We start from the raw sequence: 17,062 nt of genomic DNA on the forward strand, positions 1-17,062 counted from the left end.
GTGACCATATAGACCCTAATTAATAGATGTTTTAACTTAGCGCAAAATGAAACCAACAGGTCAATTTGTTTTAATTTTATGCTCTCAATTATTGTTCAATTTTTGTAGTTAAACATCTGCATTAATTAATTTTCATTACAAGAAAAGTCTACACAATTAGAGAATGTAGAAGAATTGTTATTTTGATCAACGTTTGCCTGTTTTCTCTCCTAATGGTACCAACATCAATACAGCATGGAATTGTGAACAAAATCATATACAACCATAACAAAATATTCTAAGTGTTGGGTCTGAGAGGCTAAATGTCATCAAATGGTGGTCTGTGGCTCAAATGCTGAATAAATAATGGGCCTTGATATGAAAAGGGTATTGTAGCAAATTAATGAGAATATATTTGGGGCGGGCCCCCATTTACAAAAAAATACGATGCCCAGAGTTCTCATGTGCCCACTCTTCCAGTTATGCTCTGGATGTACGTACCAATACCTCCAGCTGAGAGGCCCTCAGTCCTCCCAGGGTCTCAGCAGCATCCTGGGGAAGCAGTTCTTTGGGATCCAGGCGACTGATGAAGCGCTCAAAGAGGTCGTTCTCTGCCAGGATGAGTGCATTGGAGCGCCTTGCAAGGGAGTGAATACAAAATCAGTGGGACAATGTATATTTAAAATGTTCCATTATCATTTGAACTCACTTTCAACCTGGTGCTATTTTGAGCATCTCATTATAGGCGAATTGCAAATCTACAAGATCTTTACAACAGACAAGGGCGATCTAATACGTAATAAACTATGACACTACAGCACCGTGACAGTATGTTAAAGGTGGTGTAACTGTAAGTGATGCTTTATGTTAAAATAAGTGTTAAATATTAGCTCTATTCAAATATATATAGGATATATAGGATATATATATAGGATATATAAGTGAAATCGGAACAGTTTAGATCTCTAACAGAGCGGTTAGCCTTTCGAATATGGTGAGGATTTTGTTTTCCAAATAAATTATTGTAGCCTACCATATAGAGAGTGAACTGTCTGTTACTGTTAAGTTATATTGTACTTACTTTAACTCCTCGACTCGTTCATAAAGACGTTTTTTCTCTTCTTGTACGTTTTCGTCCTCCATCATGGTTGGTTGCTAAGGTATACACTGACGGTTGCTATGGTAGGCTACACTGAGAACTAACATGACTCTCAAATCTCAATACCGCCCTCATCTGGCGGAGTCAGGTTAATTTAACACCAATCTGAGAAGTTGAGAACCCATCGTCAAACAATAAAAGAACAACAGCGCCCTCGTTTCCTTCTGTCTCGAATCGAGAGACTAGGTTAACAATATTGAACACTGTCTGACTGAACCCCCTGTTTGGTAAGCCTGGTGGGCGAGGTTACCCGTTTGGTGAAGGGACTCAGGACAGGGCTCTTTGGCACTGCAGAGCCTTGGTGAAGGCGAAGCCTGCATGGCTGCCGAATAATGTCATGTTTTTACTTCCATATGTATTCAAAATTGGCTTATTTAGAGAATATAATAGCCTACTAGGATTACAGAGGGGAAAAAATCTCCTCGAGGTGTCCACTTTTCCTTCCTTGGAGCCCACATATCCTGGATCTATCTTTAAGGAGGTTAGAGTACAATCTTCATGAGCAAAGCAAACACATTCACCAGTCTTTTACGGTACCATTTGTTTTTCGACGATATCGACATGGCCAGTGACGTTACAGAAAGTGCGCAGCTTCATAAATTATTGCAGAGCTATACTTTTCATGCTGTGTGGAGTGTCGACGGATAATACATTATTAATTTAAGCAAAAAAAATCTTCTTTTTTTAAGCTCAGGTGCTATTGCTAATACATTTGTTTATTTAAATTCCCTTGTTTGTTATGCTCAGTCTGAGTCAGTTTATCAGTTTCGTTTCTGTGAAAGTGACGGAGCTCCGAGGCTGAGAGCAATTCGCTTTGCAAGTTACAGATCCAGTCTAGAGCGGATACGGAAAAAGCTCTGTGGAAATCATCGGCAATTGGAGGCGGGTTCTAGGCCGGATATGAGCACTGAGCAGTAAATAGACGGAAAGTTAGGAAAGCAGGCTTTCTACGGGTGCTGCCTGCGGGAAGAGTAGACTGGAGTGGTGCACCCGAACCCGGGTGTGTTCTGATCAGGAGAGTCGAGAGATCAGATCAACGTCAACATTATGACATCTGCGGTGTCCAGGTTCATCGTGACGGCCCTGTGCGAGAACCAGGGATGCATGTTCTTCAAACGCCTCGACCATCTGATCAGAAAGGAGTTCACAGTGGCCGAATCTGTGCTGTTGAGACTGCTGTGTGACGAGGAGAAGTTCGCCATCCAGGAGGGCCAGGAGAGCTCTTCAGGTTGGTAACAGGCTAACAGGATAGTTAAATTGGCAATTTCCCCCCCACATTCTTTAAAAAAGTAAAATATAGACGAAGCCTCCCTCGGGTGATTTCACCCGTGTGCCACTACTGCCCCCCTAGTGCCCGCCTAATACGCCTATCCTGTATCCTTCAGTTTATGCCATGAGTCCAGACAGTGTGATAGTGGCCAGAACATCTCTGAGGCTCTGCCAGAAACCCCCTGCTGAGTGCTCCTCATCAAACTGCAACCACCTGCACCTGTGCAGGTACTTTGTATGCGGACATTGCAGATTTGGGTGAGTTATATAGCAATTCATTCTCAAAAGTAACATTGATTGATTGATTATTGATTGAATACTTTACTAACAGTGTACAAGCACAGGGAAGTACAGTACAATACAAGGTCTGCTAAAAGGATGAATTTAAATGATTGGGTTCCTCATGTACTTAATTAATCAAAGGCCTAATTAGATATTAACTCTATAATAATTTGTATCACTGAGAAAAACTGTAGGCCCAATATTTCTGAAGCATTTCTAGAGCTACTGATTTGTAAACAACTGGAATTATGTCCCCCATTCAGTCAGGAAGAGCTGCTTGTCTAGGCCTACAGTAGCCTACGCCCAAACCTGTTTACCACAGTTGACAAGCGTAGACACTAGGCTTGCCCACCTGCCCCTGGCAACCTTTGGGCAGGTGGAGACTAGTCTGCTTTCAGGTTGCCCGACTGGGCAAGTGCTCGTTTGAGAGGGTAGCAACAGTCTACACTACACCGAGATTACTATTTACTTTTCGGGCAAGTGGGCATGACCTTTGGGCAAGAACATGACTTAGCCGCAATTTGCAACGCTAGAGTTTTTTATAATGGGATGAATTTAGAGTTGCAATACCCTCCATTGAGCATTGACTCCCCACTCATCCAATTTGGTTTGCGATCTGCTTGTCTTAAACGACGTTAAACTCACCAACATTGCAGCTGTAGTCCAAGCTTGAATTATTCTCTTTCAATCTGCCGAGCTTGTTTTTCATTAAAGTCCACCATAGACATGTTATGAGCTACTTTCTGTCAAGAAATTCTGTGCAGGTGATTCTTTTTCTAAGTGCTGGAGTTTGGAAGCACTCGTCGTATGTCACTGAAAGGCCCTGCGTACCACCTGTTTTGAATTTGCACATAATGCAGGAGGCAGCAGCGCGACCAAACAAAAACGAGTGCTTCCAAACTGCAAAGGAACTATATGTGGCATGATGCGCCTGGACCACTAGGCCAGTGGGCACCCTGAGGAAACGTATTATTTGGGTTTTTTCCACGAGAATAGATCTTACAAGCGTTGGAAAGGCATGGTTCCAGATATGTTCTTCTGACGTGTCAGTGATACAGAGTTATATATACATGTATTATGGGGTTACATCTGGTGTCATCACATCGGCCATCACGATTTGCATAGTTCCCTCGGCAACCAGGGTTGTTGTGATATTTTAAGCAGAGGCTTCTCCAAGGTTAACCTGCTATCTAATATTGTTGACATACCAGCAGGAGCTCAACAGATGAAAACAAGAACAACACTGAGGGCAAACACTTTGATCATATACACATACAAATGAAAAATGGTCAGTCCAAGTTGACATGCTAAAATAGCCTAGGATGTCATAACTAATCAATATATATTGATTCGATCACCGATCTATCAATATTGATTTTTAGACAGATGCTACTGTAGGTTTGCGGTTCACCACGTTATCCTTGACTTGCTTGTTCATTTCAACCAGGAGAATTGTTTTTCTTTGACCAGTTGTTGTCAATCCATGATCCATACTAAGAGTTATGTCCTTTTTTTTTTTTTTTTCTCAATTGAAATTTATTTTATTTAATTGAAAACTGAACTGAACAATTTTCCAATACGGCCGGTGGCCGGGTGCAGCCTGTGCCAGAAGTGCCAGACTGTAAATATAGTGTCCTGTATAGTGCCACCATGAGGCGTATTTGAAAAATGTTCAAGTGGCATCTCATCCTCGGCCTAGTGGGAATGTATATGCCAAATTCTGCCAACGGTGCCGGAGATTACCATGTAACAGACAGGCAAACGGACGGACGGACGGGTTGCAAAACATACTCTCTGCCTTCGGCCTGGTTGGAGGGCGGCAATAATGTAGAACCTAAGGGGGGTTCAATCCTCGCTCCTGCACATCACTACACATAGTTAGAGTTATGTCCTTTAATAAATATTGTCCAATAATCATTTTCAGGAACAAATGTAAAAATAACCACAGCCTGGACTCTCCCGAGAGTGGAGACCTTTTGAAGAAACTTGATCTTCAACACCTGACAAACAAACAGCTGTTCCAGCTGTTGCTACAGAACGACCCATACCTGTTGCCTGAGGTTGGTCGCACAGCAGTGAGAGAGAGAGTTTGAATGGCATTACAGATTGACTGTTTCAAGATTAAATATTTGTATTGTTGCGTCTTCTATATGAGTAGCCTACACAAGTGTTAGATTATTTGGTTTTGGCTTCAGTACAGTAAAAGGAAAAAAAACAAACACCAACATTGTGTGAGCACACAAACATTGAAGACGAAGGCGAGGAAGCAAATTGGGATTGGCCGGAATGAGATGATGATAAGAGCGCCCCTCACTTCACACGGGTGTGATTTTTATTAAAGACAAAACCATATCTGTCATGGCATGATTGCAGACTGTAAATTAGATTTCCTTTGTTTCTTTGTTTGTTTCTTTTTGCTTGCCCACCAATGTTAAGAATGTTATTTAGATTTCATGTTGTTTAGAGAGATAACCTAGTTGCTTTTGGAGCATTTTATTAGCTCCACAAATTCAAACGACCAATGATTCACATTTTGCTGATGGTACCGTTCCCAGATTGTCATTACAGACAAAATGTTTTTTTTTTAAAGAAAGACATTTTAAAAATATCCAATCTATGACCCATCATCACATAGCTTGAAGATCGGCTTAATCGATCCGTTTACCCTGATGTATGTTGAAGGGTTCATATAATTTACTCTGATCTTGCGTAGATCTTTTCATGAATGGCAAAATTTGAATTGTAATTGATCATCGTCCCATTCGCTTGTCTCCAGATATGTCCTCATTACAACAAGGGCATCGGTGAGCACGGTTCCTGTAGGTTTGGACCCTCGTGCTCCAACCTGCACCTCTGCCTGCACAATGCCCGCGGTGACTGTAAGTTTGGGCCCACGTGTAAGAGGGCCCACACGGTTGGTGAGCACATCCTGAAGATCCTGAACGGTCGAGGACTCGGCCAGGAGAACATTCAAAACCTGGAGATTATATACAGGAATAAGTTCTTCATCTTGGGCCACCGGGAGCGGAGAAATCCTGCTGCTATTGCCGGTAACTGAGAATAAAGCCTGATTTATACAAAATAATGCCTGACAAAATAAAAGCTGATCTACAAGCTCACAACGTGTTGCACCGTGACAAATTGTGAGCCTGTAGATTGGTTATTTTCGGTACATGATATTGCGCACAAGTATATATAAGTCATACTGTAGTGTAACATTAAAACTATTGAAGAGACTAATGACTCAAATCAAAATGTGCTGCCAAAAACAACACTGATGAAGACTGTGTCTGTGTGTCCTGCAGTGTGTCCTGCACCGTGCCCCGCACCTCCCCCAGTGGCGGTGTCACGTACTCGCCACCCCTCCAGCAGTGCCACTAGTGTCCCTGGTGCTACCAGTCCAATCAGTGAGACGGAACGAAACGAGATCTGCTTGTACTTCATTCGCAGACACTGCAGCTTCAAAGGTAATGCGTCTGATGCCATTAGTATGAACGTCAAGTCAACAAGTACGTGCAGAGAGAGAGAGGGAGAGCTTGCACGCAATTGTAATTTTTAGCTGGAAGATTTGTGAAAATGTTAGGAAATCTTTGAATATGTATTATGTTGAATATATATTTTTATCTGCTTCTGGGGTCCCCGGAACAAAATGTTTTGAGATAGGGCTCCGCAGCCAAATACACGTCATCTTGGGGGTTCCTTGACATGAAAAACGTATTTCTTTTCTCAGTCTGTCTCAGGTCTTAATGGGTATTTCTTATGTGTATGTTACTTTTTCCAGAGAAGTGTGCCCGTGTGCATTACCATCTGCCATACAAGTGGCAGGTTCTAGACAGTGATGGGAGCTGGAAGGACTTAGCCAACATGGAGGATATCGAGGAGGCCTACTGTGACCCGTCCAAAGACACAAATTGCCCCGATGAACCACCTCTACCCTCACTGCTCACAAGACTGCTGAATCTGACACCCAGGTGGGATTTTGTTGGTTTAAAGGTTATATTATGATAGCAATCATTGTTGTATAATTCAGGCTCTAGAACCAAGGTTCTTTTGGGTCAACCTGAACATTTATCTTCTGTTTGGAGGAGGAGACCCCTGTTACTCAACACTTTAACAAAGTGATTACTATCAAAATATTTAACACTTATATATATATATATATAACAACAAATATCATTTATACACCCACTGAAATTTCAATTCAGTTATGGATGTACATGTATAGAAACTCTCCCTCCCTGTGACTTAAGTCTCCGCTGCTTCTGTTCAGCCCTGCTGCGTCCAGCGATAAGCGGTGGGTGAACTTTGTGACTATGACGTGCGGGGGGTCTCCTGTGCGTCGCCTGTCCACCGCCTCCTCCGTCTCCAAGCCCCCCCACTACATCCTGACAACACAGTGGATCTGGAACTGGAAGGATGAGACTGGGATCTGGATGGAATACGGAGTATGGATCACTTCATCTGAATTGTGTTATTACCCCCATGAACCCCACTGACTTGTTGTGAGCTTCAGTGTTGTTTTTGGCAGCAAATTTCTATTTTAGTTTTAGTCATATACTGTAGTCTCTTGAATAGTTTTCATTTAGTCACATTTTAGTCACCTGGAATGCGATGAGACTAAATCTACAGTTGATTTAGTCGACTAAAATGTATTTTGGCGGGCCTTCATGCCTCGTAATGGCTGATTTACTTAGTTTTTATTTAGTTTTTATGTAGTTTTTGTCAGTGAAAAAAGGTAGTCGACGAACCTTTTTCGGTATAGTAATCGACGAAATCAACACTGGTGAGCTTGCAGATCGCCTTTATTATGGCAAAGAGATTTGGTGTAGAGGGAAATACCAGCAGACCTATTATAGAGCCAAGATAAAGCAAAATATTGAGCTACGAGCTCAAAGTAAAACTGCAAGCTTGTAGATCTGTTATTTTCGTGCAACACTGGTCATACGGGAAGTATAAAATAGGGCAGTGATTTATGAAAAACAAAAAGATGAGATACAGGTTTCTGCCCTACAATGACATGTTTAATTAATTTAATTTAATTGGGGCTGCTTGCAATTATTCTATTGATTACTTTTTTAATTAATTGAATAATCGAGAAGTGTGTATTTCTTGGATATTTTTTTGTCTTTTATGTCAACAAATCGACACTAATTAGACTTTTTGTATAGACCCATTATTCTGATTAACAACCAATACCCACTTCAATAACGGTATTGCAAAAAGAACCGACCCACAACCCACAATAGTGATCACAGATTATTTTTTAAACTATTATTTTATTCAAATTGATACATTTTGTAATTTGGTTAATTCCATTAACTGTTGCACCCCTAAACTAATGATCATATAAACACTGTTTTGTGTTTCTACTGTAGGCTGGAGGTGATAGGTCTGCCTCTGTCACGTCTCTAACTCTGGAAAATGTTTACCTGGCCGATGCAGACATTGAGATTAGTTTTGGTGCCGGGAAACAGAAGTACATTCTCTCTTGCAAAGGTAAACAAGAACCAATTTAACTTTTCAAGAGAGCCATCAAGGTTTTAGACAAGAAACCAACTCAGACACCAGGGGGGACTGTGAGGTCCATCGTAGGCAGACCACGTTTGGACAGAATGTCCTCTTCATCAAGGGAAGCCTAAAATGGAATAGCCTCCCAGTCACTCTGGGGAAAACCCTATATGTGTAACGTTTTCTTTCACTGCATTTGAAGACAGTGTACGGGTGTTTCGCCTGTAGGTGTGCAAAAGCCTTGCTTTTTTTGGTTAGGCATTAAGAAAATTTATTTAAGCTGTTAAACTTAAATTAGGTTAATTTATATAGACACTGTCGGGAGGAAACCTCATAACTAAATTTTTGAGGTTTTAGATTTTGTTTTTGCATAAATCAGTGCTATTGAACACTTGTGTGTTGTTTCGAAAATATTGAACCAATGAAAAGTAGTAAAAAGTGCCTTGGACAAAACCTCTTAACTCCATTGGACCCTCAAAATGTCTGCTAAAGCAACTAACTCCACCACCTCTCCCCCTCTCATGGAAGTAATTGACAATATATAAAGTTACAACACCAACTTTGATGAGGCTGTATTGCTTTGTTTTAAAAATATACCGGTAATGTTTCCTTTATTTCCTGAAAAATGAACAAAGAAAGAAACCACTGACAGTACGCAGACCATTTGGTTCCATCTATAGACGTTCACAGTTAAATCTACATTGAGGACTTGACTATCACTACAGTACTGTCATGATAGGACTAATTGTGTTGGCTTTCTTTCAGACATGCAACAGCAGAATGTCCACTACAAGACCAAGAGAGAGGTCAGAAGGAGACCTCGCTTTGTCTCATCTCATGAGGTGGAGGCCAAGCTGAAGAGGTATTTCCACCACCAATGTGTTCTTACGTGCATAATTAACTGTGCAAGTGGATATAAAACTAGTTCACTATAACTACTTTTAGTTGTAGTTAATTAAAACTAACGAAACAACAAAAACTAGAATAGCAAGCATTGTAGGAAAAAAAGTTTTACATTTATGAAACTAAAACTAAAATCAGATAAATTGACCAAAATCTTCAAAACTTGCAGATCTACAAGTTCAAAACAACATTACCGGTACCTGTTGTGAGCTTGTAAATATGCAAAACGAATCAAAACTAACCTAAAACTAAATTATTTTCACAAAATGAATACTAAACTAGCAAAACAACCTTGGAAACGAACTAAAACTAAAATTGAAAACAAAAAGTCGAAACAAAACTATCGTAACCTTGATCTGTACTTCTGTGTCTCCATGGTAGCGTGTTCTCAGAAAGCGCCAGCTCGTCCTCATCCGTAGCTGCCCCGCAGCACTGGGACAAGACGGCCCTGCCAGAGATTTCCTTCACGGTAATAATGTCCATCATTAATCCATTAAGAATAAGATTAAGATTCTACAATACATCTTCAACAACAACACACTAAAGCCACAACAGAACATTCGTCTAGATTCAGTCAACTCTTCTGCAAACTAAGATTGGACGTTTGATCAAAGCAATCTTTTGAGTTTCGCTGTAATCGCGTAATGAGAAATCTTATAAATACAGTTTAGTGAAATATGTGTGTTGCTATATCAGTGGTGTGCAAACGTTTTCATGTCAAGAACCCCCCCCCGAATTATCGATATTATATGGCGAGCCCATCTCACATTATTTTGTTATTCAAAGATTTACACACATTTTCACGATATTATTTACCGTTTCTTGCAGTTGATTGCTGTCACAAATTCTATGAAGGAGCACAAGATGATTGAGCAGTTGTTTAAGCGCACCATGGCATCCAGGGCAATCCACAGCATCAAGAGGATCCAGAATCCCTCCCTCTGGAGAGTTTTTCAATGGTAAATCAAATGCTCCTCTCACACATGAAGCGGTTTACGTAGCTAAGTGGCATCTGAAACAGTCCGTGGTTGGGATGACAATATCGATAGGTGTTTGGTAAAAAGTATTGTGATATTTGATTTTACAGTACTGTGTACACAACACATTTACTTTATTTACTCCCATGCTTAGGCAGAAGGAGCAGATGCAGAAGAAAAATGGGGGGAAACCTGTGGATGAGCAGTATTTGTTCCACGGTACGGACGAGTCTCTGCTCGATGCCATCTGTGAACAGAACTTTGACTGGAGGATGTGTGGAGTCCACGGCACAGCTTACGGCAAAGGTATACACACGTCTGCCTGTTTGAGAACGACTCACATAGAAACCTAGGTTTTTCAGAAAACTGTCAGGATTTAGAAGACATTTTTATTTCAATTTCGACATCAGGTCTAAATGGGTTAAGTGGTTAACCACTATAGTACACTACATTAGGGACACAGAAGTGTTTTAAAGTGCTTTTGTTATGTTCTCACTGTCTAGGTAGCTACTTCGCCAGAGACGCGTCCTACTCTGATCGATACGCCAAGGCTAAGCCGGGCAGCCAAAGGAAGTTCATGTTTGTGGTTCTGGTCCTTGTGGGCGACTCCACCAAGGCAAGCAGCCTCTATGTGCGTCCCCCTGCAAAAGGCAGCGGAAAAGGCTTCTATGATAGCTGTGTTGACTCTGAGAGTAACCCCAGCATCTTTGTTATCTTTGACAAGCTGCAGATTTATCCAGAGTACATCGTTGAGTATGTGTGAATTCTGGATTTGTGCTGTTCTATTTCAACTGTCTGGATATCGAGCAATTCTGTTCTTGACCTGGTAGATTAATTGCTTACTTCAAAATGTTTGGGACTTTTGAATTTTGAGCTTAAATAAACTGTGATAAACACTGGATTGTCTACTTTAGAACCCTGGTTCTCACAGCAAAACAAGTTTAACCACTTCAACTATTCCTCGAAAATCATGAAAACAACTTCAAGCTCACAGCAGTTTGTGACTTATTATTATATATATTTATATTAATTAATGTCAGCTTTTTGCCTAAGAAATGCACAAAATAGAGACACTAGGTTGAAAGGTGTTTCTCTCTCGTACAGTATATAGACAGCTGTAGAATTCCATTCTGAATCTAATCTAATTTCCTATGGGGTCCCTCCCTCCCTGCCATCAAATCTTTTCAAATGGGGAACCAAGGTTTACTACAAATCAATTTGGGCCGGGGGCTCTTGACATACATTTTTTTGAGAACCAATGATCTACATATCTACATTTGGTATATACAGTATATCTATGTACAAATGCATACTGTATGTTTTTGCATTAATTTTACATAATTTGCCACACTATTAAGGTTGCTACTGTTCTAAAGTTGATTGAGTTAAATAAACAGTCATGCCATATAACAACCATTAAAGTCTGCTTGGTGATTGTTCTAGCATGATTCGTTTTTCAATGAAAACATTCTATGCTTTGTTAATGAACATCAATGTCATGCCTTTTATGAAGTGGTAATTTTTTTAGTTGGAATGACAACATGTGAGCTTTTCACATTAGCATAAGACACTGGTAAATTATTAATTCCATAAATTAGTTGTTTTATGTGGTCCACCCTGTGGCTTCTTGTGTAGTAGCCAGACTGTTAAAAATGTAGTAGCCCACGGTGACAGATGTGTTCTACTGTGATGCACACGTTAGCCTTGTCAATTGGGCAAGTGTATCAAAAACATTATGTATCAACAACACCAGACAATATCTACATGCTGTAGGCATGACATTATAGTAATACTATAATACACTTTATTTGTAATGGCATCTTTTAAGAGCAGATCAGTCACAAAGAGCTTAACAGAACTTAGAAGAAATCGCAAAACATGACAAACACCAAATAGGCATGACAGCCAATTGCAGTGATGTTATATTCTGACACTTTGTCACACTAAAAGCAAGCAACCTTTCTTTAATAGGCACCTGACAAAAGTTTGAGAACCCCTGGCCTGGAGCACATGATGCAACATGTATGCAACGCTAGGTGTCACTGTAGCAGAAGCTTAGGCAGCATAAAGTCTGCATGGTCTCATGTTTTGTTTACACTTTGACCATGAGTAGGCTGCATATCGTTGCTGTCGGGAGGAAACTTCATAACTCCGTTTTTTTTGTTGGTATACATCATCAGTGCTATTGAACACCCTTTTCGAAAATATTGAACCATGTGCAAAGTAGTAAAAAAGTGCTTTGGACAAAACCTCTTAACGCCATTGGACCCCCAAACTGTCTGCTAAAAAATATAACTCCCCCTCCCATGGAAGTAATTGGCAATATATAAAGTTAGAACACCAATTTTGATGAGGCAGTATTGCTTTGTTTTAAAAAAAACAAGGTTTTCTGTATTTCCTGAAAAATGATCGTTGTTCGCATTAATAGACAACTCACCAGAGATAATCTTATCCTCTTCTGTAGCTTCAATTTATTCACTCTGGGTTTTTTCCAAGTCTCGATGTTCACTTTTTAATAAACATAAACAAACAGATATATATAGTGCCAGTGGCGTCATCACAGCGCGACGACGGCCGAAAAGCAGTATGTGCATTTGTGGGTGAGTGAAATAATACTCTAGTGAAATCCAATCCATTGAAAGGATGCAGCAGAGATACGAGGAGGACAATGTCATTGAAATGTGAATTAGACTTGATCAAAAGAAGCTTACAGAAAGGGAAGGAGTGGAAGAAGATACGGGGTAGATTTTGATAGAAGGCTAGATCAGTAGCCATGGTGAGTTGTCCATTATAATTATTGCAGCTCTATGAGCCTTAAGGATCAAGACAAAATAGTAGATTTATTACTATTTAGTCGAGTCTGACTTTTTGAATCGTGTGTATGCATGATATATACGAACTCATCTGTGACAAAGATTTGCTCTGACATAGCCCTGAAACATGACTGTCACTATAGCCCTAGAATAGCTAATTGACTTGACGTCAAATCATTTTAATCACAAACTGCAATGCAACATGTTGACGCGCATTACGTGTTTAATATACACACCATTGCCCATTGCCATTGATCATCATTCATCAATGGTTTTGTGTGTTCATTTATCATCTTCAGCGCTGCCCTCAATGCGCGGTGTGATCAGTGTGAATCTCGTGGAAAAACATGTCAAATAAAATAGATTATATTATTATCACATATATTAATGTCCCTGCAGGACCATGCACTGTGATACACATGATCATCATTCATAATGACACTGCTGCCCCCTTGAGGACTGCTACTGTACCTGCCTCCCATCTTCACCATGGAGGACAACAACCACTGCACTGACACCAAGGCAGGCTGTGAGTATTAGTCACACACACACACACACACACACACACACACACACACACCGTTGCATTTGTACACTCTCGACTCAAGTGTTAAAATAACACAGATTTTGTACTGTGTACTAGTTTGTGAATTGCTCTTTGATTTTTTGATTTTTGTATACTAGGCTTAGGCTAGTACCCATGCACTACACAGGGAATGCATGTCCCAGTCCCACACTGTTAGCAGACAGACATGCAGACAAACCCTGTTCTAGTTAAAAACACTTAATTAATATATAGATTATTTAATAGATAATTTTAGATTAAAATAAATAAAAATAGATTAAATATTCGCTAAGAAAATAATTGAGGGTGCTTGGGTGGCACAGTGGGGTAAAGTACCTGCCCACATTTCGGCTATCCAGCAGCCGAAACGTCTGGCATTCCATCAAAACTGAAACGCAGTCTTGGTGTCTGCAAAACAGGGCAAAAACAGCAATAACAAGGAGGAATTAAATCCATTAATTGGTATGACTAAATTAAAATCAATTAAGGTCCAATCACTTTGAGTTTCTCTCTGCTGATGTTTCGTCCTCTCTCCGCCTAGATGTTCCACTGCTTCCTGTTAGTCAAGAGGTGGTTTCTCCTGACCTGCAGGATAGGAGCAGTAGTCTGGTCCAGGAGAGGAGCAGTAGTCTGGTCCAGGAGAGGAGCAGTAGTCTGGTCCAGGTAAAACCAGAACCTCCCCACATTAAGGAGGAACAAGAGGAGGTTCTACTTCAAAGACCAGAGAATGCTGATGGGTCATCGTTTACATTACATGGAGTTATCTATGGATCCGGATATGTTCTCCATGTGGAAAATGCTGGTAGGTCACTTTCTCAGGCTTTCTCTATCTCACTCTTATGAGGTCTTACTTTAACTTAACCCATTTTGGGCGGGAACCCCTTTTGTTTTTTTAAGCGTTATGTTTTGCTTTAGCTGTTGAAAAATAGCAGATCTAAAAGCTCGTAGTGTGGCACTGAGTGGTCCGAGTGCCGCGCTACGAGCTTCTGCTATTTTAGAAAAATCATGAAAATGTGTTGCAAATCTTTGAATATATATTCTTTCAGAGCGAGTGTTTTTAACTCAACTCTTTGATTCTGGGGGGTCCATGGAACTACATATTTTCAGATGGGGGTCGGCGGCCAATTACATATAATTTCTGGGGGTCCTTGAAATGAGAATGTTTGAGCACAACTGACATAGAAACATGGGTTTTTCAGAAAGAAATTATAGGATTTAGAATACTTTTTTAGAATCATCCTCAGGTCTCATTGTAGATGTGGGTTAACACTTAATGGATAACTCTCCTTTCATATTTTGCATATTTTTAGAGTTCCTGCACCTCCCCGTGTGTAAAGAGGAGGCTTGCCCTGAAAATGAGAGGACTTCCAGTCTGGTCAAGGAGGTACCAGAACAAGAGGAGCTACTTCAAAGACCAGAGGAGGTTGGCGGGTCAATGTTGACATTACTAGCAGTGAAAAGAGAAGATCGTGATGAAAACAGAGAGACAGAGCCTTTAGCCAGCACCTCAACTCAACACATGACAGTACCAGCTGTTAGAGACTGTGGAGCATCTCAATCAGCTAGTGATGACCTCTCTTCGAACTCTTCTGAATCTGACACTGAAGACAGCGATGATAATTGGGAGGAGACCACGGAAGGTCTGTCGGTTGTAAACACACAGAAACCACACAGGAAACAGGCAGAGAACTCTCGAACAACCCAACTAGCTTGTGACGACCAGACCCACACTTCTTCCCACTCGACAGAATCGGACACTGAAGACAGTGAGGATTGGGAGAAGACAGAGGAGGGTCTGTCAGTTTTAAACACACAGAAACCAAACAAAGGACAAACGTCTATAAGCGAAAAGCTGTTCAAGGACCTGACATCATCAAAAACAACTCCATCCTTGAGGAGTTACACAGGGAAGAGGTTGTGGTTTAATTGTACAATTTGTCGCAAATGCTTTGGTAACAGGTCTACTCTAAGGCAACACGTGAGTACTCATGCAGGGCAAAAATCCTTTAGTTGTACAGATTGTGATAGAAGTTTCACATCAAAAGCTGCTGTGAAGAGGCACATGCACGCTCATACAAAGGAAAACCCTTATTCCTATAGCTACAAATATCTTTCTATTGACTAAAATGTTTAGTTAAACATCTGTATTGGTGCAGTATACTCTTGTGAATTTTACCATGGCATATTTGTGGAAAATATGCTCCTACAGTACTTGATTTAGGTGTTTTTAGACATTTTACAATGGAAGTCAAAGGGACTTGGCACCTTGTACACCTTTCAGTAATCTTTTTTGGTACATCACAACGTATGTTGCAATATCAGTGGTGCTAAAAACCTTTTCATGTCCTCCAAAATTATATGTATTTGACAGCTGACTCCCATCCCAAAATATTCAGTTCCAGGGAGGGACCCACAGAAGCAAAGATTTGAGTTTAAAATGTAAATATATATTCAAAGCTTTACACACATTTTCACGATGTTTAAAAAATAATAGTGGATCTACATTCTACAAGTTCATTGTATATCTGCTATTTGTACTATTTTTGAATATCCATATGAATAAAGTGGTTAAAATGATTGTGACTATACTGTATATATAGCCAAAATCTATGGCAATGTTTTCCCGGACGGTTCTGTCTACTTCTAAATCTGTTTCTACACAAATTCTTGATAAAATATAGAATCATTACCTTGGATGAAGTAAGTTCCAATGAAATTATAGATCTGTGAAATAAATTGTACTTCAAGGAAAGAGCTAAAATAAAGGTGAAACAAGTTCAGTTGCATCACACTTATGTTTCTCATTTTATGATATACAGTATAACGTTTTATGTGATGTTAGTTACTAGTTGGCGCAGTTCAATATTTAACATATTATAGGCTTGAGGTAATTTACACAAAATGTAAAGGCATAATTCATACTCCAGTTCTAGGTAATAAGGTGACCACCAAAACGGTGGTTAGTAAAAACAGATGTGTTTCGGTGAGTGGAGTCACTTATCACTAAGGCGTGATGTCATGTTGTACTTTGACACATGAATCAGCATGCTGTACCATAGCCCCCCCCCCCCCCCCCCCCCCCCCCATTGACCCATGCATTTTCTCAAGATAGGTTAGGTTGGGTTCCCAGATTCTTGGTGTATTTTGATTGATTGATTAGATTGAAGTATTTATTAACCGACTGGAGAATTACAGTACATTTCAAGCACAACTCAATACAAAACTGACTGTGGATGACACCATAAAGCATTACACTTGTTTACAATAGGGTCCACCATGTTCAATTCAGGAAAAAAAACATACAGTGAGGGGAAAAAGGGGTGGGTGGGGGATTCAGATTTTACGGGGGCAGTTTCGAATTGCAGCCGTCCGTAGGTGAACTTTGAGAGCGCTTTTGAAGGAGTCAAGGGATTCGCATGTCTTAATGACTGTTGGTAGGGCGTTCCACATTTTGGTGGCATAGGAGCGAAAGGAATTTAGTCCCTTGTTTGTGCCGAATCTGGGTTGCACATGGTTTGTTGAACTCCCTCTGTTGTTGTGGGTGTGGACATTAAGGAAGTCTTTAGACAGGTACATGGGTATGTTGGTGGTGTATCGAATCTTGTGG

The 17,062-nt window shown here is 40.4% G+C and overlaps 3 protein-coding genes across 6 annotated transcripts in view; 2 read left to right on the plus strand and 1 right to left on the minus strand.

Annotated features, from left to right (window-relative positions):
• The window catches only part of cfap263 (cilia and flagella associated protein 263), a gene marked incomplete at its 5' end in the record, with an annotated part of 7,324 nt that extends 6,199 nt beyond the window's left edge, over positions 1-1,125 (minus strand). Inside the window, 2 exons of the mRNA XM_080762108.1 lie at positions 481-616; positions 1,061-1,125. Of these exons, the coding sequence (XP_080618234.1) occupies positions 481-616; positions 1,061-1,125 (201 nt within the window). The remainder of the gene's footprint in view (positions 1-480; positions 617-1,060) is intronic.
• A 616-nt stretch (positions 1,126-1,741) lies between these two features.
• Positions 1,742-11,487, plus strand: parp12a (poly (ADP-ribose) polymerase family, member 12a). Of its 2 annotated transcripts, none has more exons than XM_080762430.1 (13): positions 1,742-2,366; positions 2,524-2,665; positions 4,614-4,749; positions 5,466-5,739; positions 5,995-6,156; positions 6,471-6,660; positions 6,975-7,134; positions 8,065-8,185; positions 8,963-9,059; positions 9,482-9,569; positions 9,929-10,059; positions 10,232-10,383; positions 10,581-11,487. In XM_080762430.1, exons 1-13 carry the CDS (start codon positions 2,186-2,188, stop codon positions 10,838-10,840), a joined length of 2,094 nt encoding a protein of 697 aa, XP_080618556.1. In that variant the 5' UTR covers positions 1,742-2,185; the 3' UTR covers positions 10,841-11,487. The 2 variants fall into 2 exon arrangements, with proteins under 2 accessions (XP_080618556.1, XP_080618555.1); XM_080762429.1 differs by having other exon boundaries at positions 1,745-2,366; positions 6,960-7,134.
• Positions 11,488-12,651: 1,164 nt separating this feature from the next.
• Positions 12,652-16,032, plus strand: LOC308313993 (uncharacterized protein). Of its 3 annotated transcripts, none has more exons than XM_080761345.1 (4): positions 12,652-12,677; positions 13,290-13,419; positions 13,997-14,257; positions 14,766-16,032. In XM_080761345.1, the coding sequence occupies exons 2-4, from the start codon at positions 13,380-13,382 to the stop codon at positions 15,578-15,580; spliced, it is 1,116 nt and encodes a 371-aa protein (XP_080617471.1). In that variant the 5' UTR covers positions 12,652-12,677; positions 13,290-13,379; the 3' UTR covers positions 15,581-16,032. The 3 variants fall into 3 exon arrangements, 2 of the variants coding, with proteins under 2 accessions (XP_080617471.1, XP_080617470.1); XR_013963926.1 differs by having other exon boundaries at positions 12,663-12,853; positions 14,047-14,257; XM_080761344.1 differs by having other exon boundaries at positions 12,663-12,853.
• The last annotated feature ends 1,030 nt before the right edge of the window (positions 16,033-17,062 follow it).

This window comes from Protomyctophum bolini (genome assembly GCF_963924005.1).
Source record: "Protomyctophum bolini genome assembly, chromosome: 4".
NCBI lineage: Eukaryota > Metazoa > Chordata > Actinopteri > Myctophiformes > Myctophidae > Protomyctophum > Protomyctophum bolini.